We start from the raw sequence: 14,603 nt of genomic DNA, 5'->3' as shown, positions 1-14,603 counted from the left end.
TGATTTCAATTCTTTTGGACAAATACTCAGAAGTGGGATTTCTGGACCATATGGTGCAGTTCTACTGTTAATTTTTTGAGGAATTTCCATACTGCTTTTCACAGCAGCTGCGCCATTTTGCATTTTCACCAACAGTGTGTGAGGGATCCCTTTCTCCACATCCTCGTTAGCACTTGTTATCTTTTGTTTTTTCAGAATGGCCATCCTAACAGACGTAAGGTGCTATCTAGTTGTCGTTTTGATTTGCATTTCTTTGATGAGTCATCTTGGCCTGTCCTTGACTGGAGACACATTTTGGAAGCTGTTGGCACTCTCTGTTAATGGACATTTGGGTTATTCCCTCCCGTTCTCCCCTGAACTGGCTCTTCCCAGGTTAGTAGGAGGAAGTGTGTCCTTGGTGCTGCAGGACTAAGATTAAGCCCTAGTGAAATCTGTAACATCTTTTTGGGCATTCCCATGGATCAGCTATAGCAACTCATTTAAGGATTTTTTTCTTGTTACAGATACATCCTGCTTTAGTGAGCTCAGCTTCTCTGGCAACGTCATCTATGAAGCTGTCTTAAAGTATGAGAAGTCATTATCAGTGTTCAGGATCTCAGGAAAGGATGGTCTGATCTCTTTGGGCCCAGAGCGTTTCACCTCTCAAGCATCCTAAGTTCTTCAGTGTTCTGGACTCCATAGTGGGGCATCAGGGGTCATCAGGGCTGATTCTCAGAGGCCTAGCCAGCTCAGCAGAAATGTCCAAGGCTCAGGCAGTGGGCCCTGGACAGGGGATGTTGGCATCCTCCAATGAAATGATTCCATCCATCTTCCTGAGACAGGAAGGTGGACAGGGATCTCTCTAAGGAAGACACATGAGATCTCCTCTAGTCTGTGGTCAGCCTTGAGGTACCACACCTGCCCAAGGTGAGCAGGTTTTTGGCTAAGGGTGAATGGTTCATATCAGTTCTCCCCTATCCTGGATGCATTGTCTGAGGTGTTTTGCATGCTAGGCTCTTGGCCTCTGTCTCAGAGTCTTGAAAAGAGACAGAGCAGGGCTCTCCTGCTCACAGTCTGTATCTGCACTCATCCAGGATCTTCCACTTAAACGAGCTCTCAACATCATGGACAAACTTCCAGCATGTGAGTAGATTCACATCTGAGGCTACATCTTTGGTGTTTGCAAAATAGTGATAAGGATTCCATGGTTGAAAGAGGAAGCTGTGGTCAGGCCCCACCACTCCAGGGACAGTAGCTCAGTGCTGCTCTGAAGGGGCCTGGCTGCCCCTTTCTGTCCACTGATGGCTGAGATAAGAATATTCTCCAGTCTTGAAAATGGCTTATAAGTCTTTAACTCTCTAGAGTTGCAGGGACCTTCTTGGGGTTTACTAACACAATAATAGAAAAATAGTTATTGCACTCAAGTTGCTTAAGAGGCCCTCTCTGGACAGGAGCATCAAAGATTAACAAAGCAGATGAAGCCACTTGCCCCAGGTTGGTGAACTTGCTGAGCCTGCCTGTGGCTCTTTCCTTCTGGCTGTCACCTGGTTGCTCCAGTAGGTCATTCAGATCTCCATGTCCTACTAAGAAACTCCCCTCATTTATCCCACTAGGAAACATCCATTACCCTTATCATTTTCTATCCACTCAGCCCAATTTATTTTTCTCCTTGCAGTTATCACAATGTAAACCCAAAGAAGGTACAGACAGTTCTACCTTAGCACTGTCTTATCCTCATGCCAAAGATAAGTTTGTGGCAAGTGACATTTGCCTACTGAAGAGGCAATTTCCTGAGGAGACTGTTGAGTAGAGATGATGAAATGGTCTTTGGAGGAGCTTCAAAAAGGGAGGTCTAGAAGAAGAGCCCAGTGTGTTTCACAGATCCCAGAGCTGGAGGCAGAGGTCAGAGAAGCCTTGCGAAGTCTGCTCCACAATTCCAGCTTCTATAAAAATAACAATTATTATTAGTTTTTTGAATATTAATAATAATTATTCATTAGAAACAAGATATAATAGTACTAATTGTTAATCATAATATAATCATAAATAATTAATAATCACATACAACTATTAATCACATTATATTATTAATATATTGTTATTAATATGCCACTAATAGCATATTCATATCATATAAATAATATTAATATAGTATACCAAATATATTAATATATACTGTTAATATGCTAATATATTCACATGTAATCAATAATACATTAATATCTTAATATTGAAAGCATATCAACATTAAAACGTACTGATAAACTATTTTACTAATATTGTATAAATATTATTAATGATACTTTATTAATAAACTGAATAATGTTAATCTCAATTAATATTAATGACCAAAGACCCACCAACATGGGTCGTGTTGGCATCAAGACTGTGACGAAGGTGGCCTAGGTCATCGTAGAAAAGTACTACATGTGCCTGGGCAATGACTTCCACACAAACAAGTGTGTGTGAGGAGATCCCCATTATCCTCAGCAAGAAGCTCCACAACAGGAGAGCAGGCTGCGTCACACATCTGACGAAGCAGATTCAGAGAGGTCCAGTGAGAGGTATCTCCATCAAGCTACAGGAGGAGGAGAAAGAAAGGAGGGACAATTATGTCCCCAAGGTCTCAGCCCTGGATCAGGAGATCATCGAAGTAGATCCTGACACTAAGGAAATGCTGAAGCTTTTGGACTTTGGCAGCCTGTCCAACCTGCAGGTCACTCGGCCTACAGTTGGGATGAATTTCAAAATGCCTCGTGGAGCTGTTTGACTCTTTCTCCAATGCTGTAATATACAGCAGTCACTGGATTTTATTTTCAATAAACCTGGGACAACAGCAATAAATAAATACATAAATATTAATAAACTAATGTCAATATTAATTATCAATATCCTTGATAGCACAATTGAGAATATGTTATATTAATATAATTAATATATTAACATAAATATATAATGTGAATATATTAACATCAATATTAATAACATGTTAATATAGCAATGTTATATTAATATAATTTATTAATATATAAATATTTACATAGTATTAATATGCTAGTCTCTCTATATTAATATATTTACATAGCATTAAAATGCTATTCTCTATATTAATATTTATGTTAATATTCTTAGGCCTCTTTTGTATTTGTTGCACCCTAAGTCTGTTCATTTCCTTCTCCTCAGCTGACATTTGGAGCATAGCAGTCGATGATGCCCACACAGACACTGCCTGAGACTCACGCCCCTGGAGAAAAGCAGATTTCCTTATTTTCCAGGTCAAGTCCTGCCAGCCATAGAAAGGACTTCTTTGGTGCCAACTGCTGTGAAATGCCTGCCTTGGAAATCTCAGTGCTCCCTTGTACCTGTCTGAGCCCAGGGAAACGCCATACTGTGGCACTGCTGCATCCTGTATGGCTACCCAAGGATGCCCAGGACTGGGTTTGAAAGAGATGAGACATGGCCAGGTGCCGTGGCTCAAGCTTGTAATCCCAGCACTTTGGGAGGTCAAGGTAGGTGGATCACAAGGTCAGGAGTTTGAGACCAGCCTGGCCAATATGGTGAAACCCCATCTCTACTAAAAATACAAAAAAATTAGCCGGGCATGGTGGTGGGTGCCTGTAGTTCCAGCTAGTCAAGAGGCTGAGGCAGGAGAATCGCTTAAACCTGGAAGGTGGAGGTTCCAGTGAGCTGAGATCGCGCCACTGCACTCCAGCCTGGGTGACAGAGTGAGACTCCATCTCAAAAAAAAAAAAAAAAAAGAGATGAGACACTAGTGTCTCATGAGTAGAACCTGGACCAGACACAAATCTCCATTCCCAACGCTTAGTGCCTCATTAGTGCCCAACAACAAGATATTGGGTCTATGTGGATAGGCCTGGGGCATCCTGTACAACAGGAGATGTGTTAGGGGAGGGAGAACAGATCACAAATTCACGGAGAGCTATTTGCAGAGCAGATACTCCCATCCACTCTGATATGTAGTTAATGTTCAGCTGTTCCTAAAAAGGACACCCAACAATGGGTGTTCTATTCCAGCCTAGGAAAATGTAGAGGCAAGGGGTCTGATGCCAGAGGACACCACTAGATGGACCACTGCTCCTGACTGTGATGTTGTGGCCCACTCAGGTCCCAGCACCCCATGGTCTGGGGGAAAAGTTTGCTGGTTCAGCCAGAGGGCTGGATGGACAGTGTTTGCTGAGTCACAGATATCTCTCTCATGTAGGCTTTGTCTCCACAGTGGTGACCAGAAGGCACAGAACCCAAACCTGGTATCTCAGCTCTGTGGCGTCTTTCTTCAAAATGAGACGAATGAAACCATACATATGCAAATGAGCATGGCAGTGGGACAGCAGGCCCTGCCCTTGAAGATCATTGCCCCCAAGGCTGTGCTGGTCTCCCTCTGTGGGGTCTTATTGAATGGCACTGTCTTCTGGCTGCTTTGCTGTGGGGCCACGAATCCCTACATGGTATACATCCTCCACCTGGTCGCTGCTGACGTGATCTCTTTGCTGCTCGGCAGTGGGGTTCTTACAGGTGACTGCTAACTTATCATGGAGTCGTGTTTTTTATCCCTGATTTCCTGGCCATATTGTCTCCCTTCTCCTTTGAGGTGTGTCTCTGTCTCCTGGTGGCCATCAGCACAGAGCGGTGTGTGTGTGTCCTCTTCCCCATCTGGTACAGATGCCACCGCCCAAAATACACATCTAATGTTGTCTGCACCCTCATCTGGGGCCTGCCTTTTTGCATCAACATAGTAAAATCACTTTTCCTAACTTACTGGAAACATGTAAAGGCATGTGTCATATTTCTAAAGCTTTCTGGGCTCTTCCATGCTATCCTTTCACTTGTGATGTGTGTGTCCAGTCTGACTCTACTCATTAGATTCCTGTGCTGCTCCCAGCAGCGAAAGGCCACCAGGGTCTATGCGGTGGTGCAGATCTCGGCCACCATGTTCCTGCTCTGGGCCCTACCCCTGAGCGTGGCACCCCTCATAACAGATTTCAAAATGTTTGTCACCACCTCCTATTTAATTTCCTTGTTCCTCATTATAAACAGCAGTGCCAACCCTATCATTTATTTCTTTGTGGGGAGCCTCAGAAAGAAAAGGCTGAAGGAACCTCTTAGAGTGATTCTCCAACGGGCGTTAGCAGATAAGCCAGAGGTGGGGAGGAACAAAAAGGCAGCTGGCATCGACCCAATGGAGCAACCAGACTCTACTCAGCATGTGGAGAACCTTCTTCCCATGGAGCACAGGGTCGATGTGGAAACATAATTTCCCACATCTGAGCTGGGGACTTGTACACATAGTAACCCAGCCTGTTCTGCCTCATAAGGCTGCTGCATCAAATCAATGCTTTATTCTAATCAAGTTCAGCTTTCATGGACTTTGAAAACAACCCCTTGCTGTTTGTGGTTGGAAGAGACATTAACTTCCTTCCTAGGCAGTAAGCCCAGTTTGAATGCGCTCCAGTTCCAACGATGAGGGGAATGGGACCCAGTGAGATTTTCCTGGTACCTGTGGAATCCCAAGTAAAGACCATACAAAAGGCCATGCATTATTCTCAATCATTATCCTGGAGCAGCCTCCAAATCCAGCCACAGATTTTCCTCCCTTTGTCTCTCTCCTCCTTAGATAGAGCTTGAGCTTGTCAGAATTACCAAGAGGCATCATCACATAAGAGTTAAGAGTCAGGGTTTTGGACCCAGATTGCCTTTGTCCAAACTTTGGCTCTCCCATTCAAAGCATGTTATTGTGGGCAAATAACTCTCTGTAACTCTGTTTCATCTTATGCAAGAGGAGGATAAAGTTGGTATTTAATATGCATGGTTGGTGTGAGGATTAATTAACCTTATGAATATACAGGACTCCTTGGATTTTATTTACAACATGTGTAACAATTATTTAGTAAGGATGATGAATATGTTGCAGTGTGTTGAATAAATGTACAAAAACATTACGTTGGATAATATAATCTCTCCTCACTAGGTTAGAATTTACACCCAAACCTTTGACTTTGAAGAAAACAAATTTACCTCATCCTCTCTCCAACTTAATACCATTTAATTCTTCATCTTGCTTACATTGCTTACAAAACTCTCATATTGGCTTTCTTTTGTTAAATGGAACACATCCTTTTTGCAAATTTTCTTTCCTCCGTGAGGAATTATGTCACTCACAATTTTCCTTGTCTTTGCCTTTTCCATGTTTTATCTCTAGTTAAAAAGGTTAACTTTAAGAGCATTTCTATGACCACATTCTCTGGCTTGTCTTATTGATCTCTTATTTCTTACAACATTATTGTAATTTGTAATGGTTCCACCATTTTGGTCTTATTTTAAGCTTCCCCTAGAAGATGAGAAGTTCCGTGAGCTTGAAGTCATTACTTCATGATTCAGTTTAATGTCCCAGTGCTTTGTACATAATAAGTTGTTTTAATAATACCTCTTTGTAATTTGAATAAAAATTGCATTCCCTTTAAGTACATACCCTTTATTTAAGCCTTATTAATTTTATATCTGTGATTTTAGACAATCCTTCAAGGACTAGAATTGCCATTCTATAATATTGCTTTATATATATATATGCTTTAAATTCTAGTTATTGTATATATTATTTTATTGTGGTCAAATAATATAACCAACAAAATGTTATTATTAATATTATTATTTGTATTTCTTTGAGATTTACTCTGTGGCTGAAGACATGGTCAGTTTTGTCCACCATGGTGTTTAAAATAATGTATAATCTCCTTTTAAGGTGTAATTTATCAAATAACTTTTTTTAATGATTTCTATATGTGCTTATTCAATTATGTGTACATGTTACTCAAAACAAAGAAGATTCATTCAAGTCTGATATTAAAATATATGGTTACCTCTTAATTCCCATACTGCATCATTGTGTAGCTCATGTCTCATGATGCTGACATTTCAGGAGCATGTTAAGGAGGTGTCAGAGTGAAGGAAGGGGCATGAGACTTCTCGTGGACAGGTCTTTGTCTCTCCACTTCTGTTAGCTCTCCACCTATAAGCAGATTAGTCCTTTTTCAGTTGTCTGAGCTGCAAATACAATTTCCAACATTTTCATTGGTCACTTTCTTCGGTTATGATTTTAAAAAAATGTTATTGTCAAGCACACCATTTTTATAAATTTGAATTTGTCAGTCTTTTATGGCTTATGTATTGAGTTATGATTAAAGAAGTCTTACCTACATGAGATAATATAAAATGAATCTATGCTGTCTTATAATACTATTAAATTATTTCATTTGTAAACATGTAAATATTTGATCAATTTGATTTTTTTTTACTGGAGGATAGTGTGAAGTATGAGCCCACTTTAATCTTTTTTGTTAAACGGTTAAATTATTCAACTTTGTTAGTCATCAGGAGCACTGCATAATGAGATATGATTTTCTACCCCTGTTATTAATAAGCTTTAATGGCTGGACACACAGAAGAATATGGAGGATTTAATGTCTTCTGCAACCAAAGTGGTGAGTTTAAGTTATTGCTTTTGTTGGGGAAAAATTGAGTACTGTACCTTAAAATTATAAACACACATACACTTATAATCAACGTTTAAAGTTTTATTGCTCCATTTTACAGAGACAAAATAGTGTTACCAAGTGATATCCGTGACAGGGTGTTTATTGCAACAATACTGGTTTTACCTGCTCCCAAGGCAGAAAATCCCACTGTCCCTACTGCAGAGATGCATCTGGGAGGGATTGGGTGACTGGGCACTTTCACACCTGTAGCTGTTATGTACTTCTCCAAGGCAAAGCCATGAAGTAGGACTTAGCAGGAACTGGTGCCCATAGCTAGGAACAGGAATCTTCTCTCTCACACACACACACACAAATTACATTGATAAATATTTTCATGAGATTGTTTCCAGGGAATTTGTAAGACAAAAGTTTTTAATGAAATCACTACTCCCCACCTCTTAAAATAAAAGGAAAAAATAAAACAAATAAAATCAAACTAATAAGTGAAAATAACATGGCCAATAACATCATATGTTCAGACCCAAAGGCCCAAACCTGAACCCTGACCTTTTGCCAAAAGAAATGGGATTGTGAAATATGAACAAACATTAGAAAGGTGTTTCACCTCAAACACCCAGGTGTGGCCACGGAATAAACCAAATAAGGAAAATCTCCCAGAGGGAAGTTCCAGTGTCTATGGACAATTCACTAAATAGATTAGGTGAATCCTTCCAATGAGAAGAACAGAGAACTGTGAGCTTGAGAGTGATGGAACTTACTTTCCTGACAACAAGTGTGATTCTGTCTGTTCTTTTACCCAAGAATGTCTAGCTGGAAAGGACACTCACTGAATGAATGGAATTAAATGCCTATCACGTGGGTGCCAGAATGGAGCTAGAGGCAGTAACAAGATGATACTAGGTACATACAGTTCTTGACAAAATAATGAATGCATTTCACATAGATGCAAATATTTTAATTTTAACTTGGACAAGGGAGGGAGGTGTATATAATTTGGGGGTAGGTGAAAAAGGCCTAAGTGTTGGTTATGGTGAGGGCATTCCAATGAGATATAGCAGGACATTCTATGTGGTATGACTCTAAGAAGAGTTTTCACAGATATAAAAAGAGATGGAAGGAAAGGAAGTTCTTTTTTCTTGCATTTTTTATATCATATTCTGAGTATGAAGTCATATCCTAAGCATTTGGAAAACATGCCCAGTGAGGAATGAGGACAATATTCTGAAGATGCCAGAAGTAAAAGTGGATAATTCTAATTTTTTCAAGACATTGTGCCACTGATTTGAACATCTTGCAGCAGCCCTATCTACAGGTGTCTTGTGCTTCAATATTATACATCACTGACTGCTAAAATTAGTTTAATTGAGCTTCTCTATTTGGCAGCCAAAAACATTTCTAACTGGAAATATTTTCTTATCCTTGAATGAAAAGGCAAAGACAGCCTTCTATGGGAATGCTACACAGCAAACTGGAATCCTAGTACTAGATAAGCTTGCCTCATACATTGATGCCCATTGTTGTTAAACCAGGGCCTAGATTTATGTTTATAAAATTATCTGAGTGTGGCTTTTACTGTGATAGAAGCAAATAGTGCTGGTTCTCAAAGGTAGAAAAGCATAAGAGATACACTATATGGGGGAGGCCAATATTATTAGGGGTGTCCTGTGGACAAGAGTCCCTGGATAGAATCCCAATTGTGTTTCAGATACATGACTATAGGCAGGACTTGAGCCTGATAATCACCAGTATTATGTATCATGAGAGAGTGGGAACAGAGGATGCTCTTGAGCCCAAGAATTTGAGACAGTGAGTCGAGATCATTTCACTCCATGCCAGTCTGGGCAACAAAGTGAGATTCTGTTTCTTAAAAAAAATATACAAGGGATGTGAAGGACCTCTTCAAGGAGAACAACAAACTGCTTATCAAGGAAACAAAAGAGGACACAAACAAATGGGAAAACATTCCATGCTTGTGGATAGGAAGAATCAATATTGTGAAAAAAGCCATACTGCCCAAAGTAATTGATAGATTTAATGCTATCCCCATCAAGCTACCATTGACTCTCTTCACAGAATTAGCAAAAACTACTTTAAATTTCATATGGAGCCAAGAAAGAGCCCGTGTAGCCAAGACAATTCTAAGCAAAAAGAACAAAGCTGGAGGCATCACGATACCTGACTTCAAAATATACTACAAGGCTACAGTAACCAAAACAGCATGGTACTGGTACCAAAACAGATACATAGACCGATGAAACAGAACAGAGACCTCAGAAATAGCACCACACATCTACAAGCATCTGATCTTTGAAAAACCTGACAGAAAAAAGCAATGGGGAAAGGATTCCCTATTAATAAATAGTGTTGGTGAAAATGGTTAGCCATATGCAGAAAACAGAAACTGGACCCCTGTTATACAGCTTATACAAAAATTAACTCAAGATGGATTACAGATTTAAACATAAGACCTAAAACCATAAAAACCCTAGAACTAGGCAATATCATTCAGAACATAGGCGTGGGCAAAGATTTCACCACTAAAACACAAAAAGCAATGGAAACAAAAGCCAAAATTGACAAATTAAGCTAATTAAAATCGACAAATTTTAGTTCAGTTGACAAATTACACTAATTAAAATTGACAAAATTTGACAAAATTGACAAATTAATTAAATTAAACTAAAGAGCTTCTGCACAGCAAAAGAAACTATCATCAGAGTGAACAGGCAACCTACAGAATGGGAGAAAATTTTTGCAATTTATCCATCTAACAATGGGCTAATATCCAGAATCTACAAAGAACTTAAACAAATTTACAAGAAAAAAACAAACAACTCCATCAAAAAGTGGGTGAAGGATATGAACAGACACTTCTTAAAAGAAGACATTTATGTAGCAAACAAACATATGAAAAGGGCTTATCATCACTGGTCATTAGAGAAATGCAAATCAAAACCACAATGAGATACCGTCTCATGCCAGTTAAAATGGTAGTCATTAAAAAGTCAGGAAACAACAGATGCTGAAGAGGATGTGGAGAAACAGGAAGGCTTTTACACTGTTGGTGGGAGTGTAAATTAGTTCAACCATTGTGGAAGACTGTGGTGATTCCTTAAGGATCTAGAACTAGAAATACCATTTGACCCAGTGATCCCATTACTGGGTATATACCCAAAGGATTATAAATCATGCTACTATAAAGACACATGCACACGTATGTTTATTGCGGCACTATTCACAATAGCAAAGACTTGGAACCAACCCAAATGTCCATCAATGATAGACTGGATTAAGAAAATGTGGCACATATACACCATGAAATACTATGCAGCCATAAAAAGGACGAGTTCATGTCCTTTGCAGGGACATGGATGAAGCTGGAAACCATCATTCTCAGCAAACTATCGCAAGGACAGAAAACCAAACACGGCATGTTCTCACTCATAGGTGGGAATTGAAAAATGAGAACACATGGACACAGGGCAGGGAATATCACACACTGGGGCCTGTTGGGGGTGGGGGTCTAGGGGAGGGATAGCATTAGGAGAAATACCTAATGTAGACGATGGGTCGATGGGTGCAGCAAACCACCACGGTACATGTATACCTATGTAACAAACCTGCAAGTTCTGCACATGTATCCCAGAACTTAAAGTATAATTAAAAAAATAATAATAATGAAAAAATAATTTGGGTACATATAATAAAAAAATTCAAGATCCACAATCTCTTGAGTATAAAAACTACATGAAATATAGAGGAGATAAGACCAAAGGTAACAGCTGCTCTAGACCCTTAATGGCTCCCTTGTAGGGAGGATCAGTACTGTCCTATAAAGTTACATTCCCTATGTGACCTTGAGGTCTTCTCAGATTCTATCTCTGCAGTGAGGTAAAGAGCCGGTCAGCACCGAAGGACAAGGAGGGGTGTATTTTAACATCTTGTCACCCTTTGATCATAGTGTATTTCATTCTTATATATCTCTCCCTCCTAGTCACTATAGAACCATACAGAAACCATCTGCCCCACTATGTGAATCACATTTAAGCACAAGGTTTTAAGAGGGAATATAATAAAAGATTATTTCCTGCAGGGATAAGAAGCAACTTCAAGCTAGAAATGCATGAATTGCTAGAGAAACCGACGAAAGGAGCCTTGCATCCATCTCATTTTTCTCAAGTTGAGCCACATGTGAACAAAAGTCTACATGAAATGATCAGCTGGCTCCTTCACAAACAGCTGTAGGTGAACGGAGGGGAATAGCATGAGGATACATGGAGTGTGAGCTTGATCTGGCTTTCAGTAAGAATTTGCCAATATGTTGTGTCAGAACCTGCTTGGTAAGTGGCACAGCACAAAAACATTCCCAAGACTTCTTTACATTAGGTTTATGGATCATTCATGACTAATTTTCCAACAAAAACAAACATGCACTAGAGAAAATCAAGAAAGAGCAAATTGATCTTTGAGAAGACAGCAAAGTAAAATTCTTACATTAATTTTACCTTACAAAACATGCAATTCAATTCATGACAAAATCCAAGGAGCACGTTTGAGCTACTGGAATTCCTGAGTTCATTGGGAAAATGCTGACCTGACTTTCCTCTTCTGCCTTCTAGGATGGGTTGGGCTGGGCTGGACCTCAGTCTGGGAGATGCATTAAAGTGGAGAGACTGACTTCTCTTAAAGATTCTTCTTTGTTTCAGGGGACAGTTCTTAAGGACAGAGTAATAGAGTCAGACAGGATTGGGGGATATCATGAGATGTTGAGATAAAGATGCTTCAGTTAAAGGCCTGGGCTCTGATATGCAAGTGGCCCTGGTACAGGAAGACCTAAGGGACACAGGGAACTTGATAACTGCTTGTCAAGACCCAGTTCAAAGCAGATATGCTTAGAGAGCTTCCTGACATGAGGGCAGAACTTTGATCTCTCAGGAGGTTGGCCTCTGTGATACCAAGTCCGTCCAAGTCCTCCCAGGTATGAGAAAAAAGGTCTCTCTACCTTTTTTTTCATTTTCAAAGCATTTTAACTCAAAGACTCATTTTTTTCTAAAATTTAAAACCTTGTGACTTTTTTTAACCGAGGAAGGTGCATTTGAAGATTGACAGGATAGAAACCAGTTTCCTGGAAACAGGAGGGCTTGCGGTTCCCAGGGTAGCCCCAGTGGGTGAGCTACTTCTGTGTTTTGGTCCCTGGTTCACAGGTGCCCTGGCTGTGTAGATGGGCAGAGGGTGTGTTTTTCTGTTAGAAGTAGGATTTAAGCCACTGTGTTACTGAGGTGTGGTCTATGACTTCTGGGTGTAACCTTTCAGATTTTCCGATTTCCCAGCTTCTATATTCGTATTTAATTCTCATCTAACACAGAAAATGAAGTTCTGGCACATGCTTTACCATGAACAAGCCATGAAAACATGAGGCTGAGTGAAAGAAACAGAATCAAAATGTCACGGAGGGTTTGATTCCACTAATAGGACGTGTCCAGAATGGGTGAATGCGCAGAGACAGAAAGCAGATGGTGGTTGCCAAGAGCTGGGAGGGAGAAAGGGATGTAACTGCTAAGGGCATCCTTATGGGGCCTGAAAATGTTTTGGAACTAGATAGAGTTGGGGGTTGCACAATATTGTGAAGAGGCAAAGTGAGGCAGAACTGTGCACTCTAAATTGGTTAATTTATGTTATGTGAATTTCACCTCAGATAAAAATTAAGTGGGGAGGGTGGGCTCTCGCCTCAGAACCAGAGCAAATACTTCAATCCCAATGCAAAGGCTACTTGGCTATTTTGGCTGCACCAAACTGAGCACTTCCAACAGCGCTGGCTCCCTGAATCCCAGGATCCAGCCTGTTGTATCTACTCCTTGGGGAGCCTGGCTCATGACCCAACTTGGAAATGACATTCCCAAGACCACAAATGACATTTCCAAGTACCAGGATGTCTCTATGCCCAGTGCTGGGGCCACACCAGATGCCGAGGCCTCTCCACCCCAGGAGGGCTGCCTCCTCCTCCTAGGTGACAATGAAGAATGTACTGCTCAGTCACTGGGCTCAGTGGTCATCTCTGGGCATGAACTGGGTTTCAATGAGCCCAGAAATGGGAAGCATGACTCTGCCCCTGAGGCCACATGCCACCTCCATAGTGGATCTTTTCTTTTGGCTGGAGGGGAAGTCACTTCTTCCCATGAAACTATTTTATCTATAAATCTTCTCTCCTTGTTGGAGACCAAAGCCCAGCTGCTCCTGCTTGGTGCCCTGGTGGCCTGGGGTGGGCCATGGAGTCCTGTTTGCAGTTTCTATTCTGTCACCATCACGAGTTCTGACACCCTGGCCTGGGCACAGAACCGCACATCAGCCTGATGTTTCCATGGACACCAATGTTACTAAGCCCCAAGCCTTGTCTTATGACCAGATTAGATATAAGCTGGATCTGCTTTCCTCTCCTGGCCTCAGATAAGAAAGTCTAGGCAACAGGCACAGGGAGGGGTGAGACTGGGGCCAGACCCTTCCATTTCAACAGAGCTGCTGACTGAAGGGGAACTCCATCATCCTGGCAAGGAGGGAAGATTCAAACACTGGGCTCACTTGGAGCTGGTCCCTAGCACTCTCCTGAAACCCCACTGATGCACCAATATGTGACTGCAGATCACAGGGTCACGTGTGAGATATTTCCTGGCATATCTTAGGCTTTCATCAATTTGTGGAACAATCTTTGTTTTAGAAGCCTCTGTGATCCATAAACAAAGCTTCAGTAGCTCAGGGTTGTAGGACCAGGTTCGTCTCACCATTCTGAGACTTCCCATGATTCCATGTATAAAGTTCTCTTCACTACTGTGATCATCAGCTTGGACTCCCATGACCAAGACCACAGACTGAGTGACTTAAATGATAGAAGTCTATTCTGTCACAGTCCTGGGGGTTGGAATTCTGAGATTAAGGGGTCAGCACTGTCGGTTCTTTCTGAGACCTCTCTCCTTGGCTTGTAGATGGCTGTCTTTTCCCTGCATGCTTACATGGTTGTCTCTGTGTGCTTAACTAATCCTAATCTCCTCATCTCATGAGGACACCAGTCCTATTGGATTAGGGCCCAACCTAAAGACCCATTTTAACATAATTACCTCT

The 14,603-nt window shown here is 40.9% G+C and overlaps 1 protein-coding gene and 1 pseudogene across 1 annotated transcript in view; both read left to right on the top strand.

Annotated features, from left to right (window-relative positions):
• The window catches only part of MAS1L (MAS1 proto-oncogene like, G protein-coupled receptor), a 62,407-nt gene extending 55,151 nt beyond the window's left edge, over window positions 1-7,256 (top strand). Inside the window, 3 exon segments of the mRNA XM_055113312.2 lie at window positions 3,163-4,480; window positions 4,482-4,517; window positions 4,519-7,256. Coding sequence (XP_054969287.2) covers window positions 4,044-4,480; window positions 4,482-4,517; window positions 4,519-5,251 — 1,206 coding nt within the window. The 5' untranslated portion in view covers window positions 3,163-4,043 and the 3' untranslated portion in view covers window positions 5,252-7,256.
• On the top strand, window positions 2,344-2,749 carry LOC100973038 (small ribosomal subunit protein eS17-like; annotated as a pseudogene).
• Window positions 7,257-14,603: the final 7,347 nt, after the last annotated feature.

This window comes from Pan paniscus, chromosome 5 (assembly GCF_029289425.2).
Source record: "Pan paniscus chromosome 5, NHGRI_mPanPan1-v2.0_pri, whole genome shotgun sequence".
In the NCBI taxonomy this organism is placed as follows: domain Eukaryota; kingdom Metazoa; phylum Chordata; class Mammalia; order Primates; family Hominidae; genus Pan; species Pan paniscus.
The sequence above is the reverse complement of the archived record's forward strand: the minus strand, read 5'-3'. Positions and strand labels throughout refer to the sequence as shown.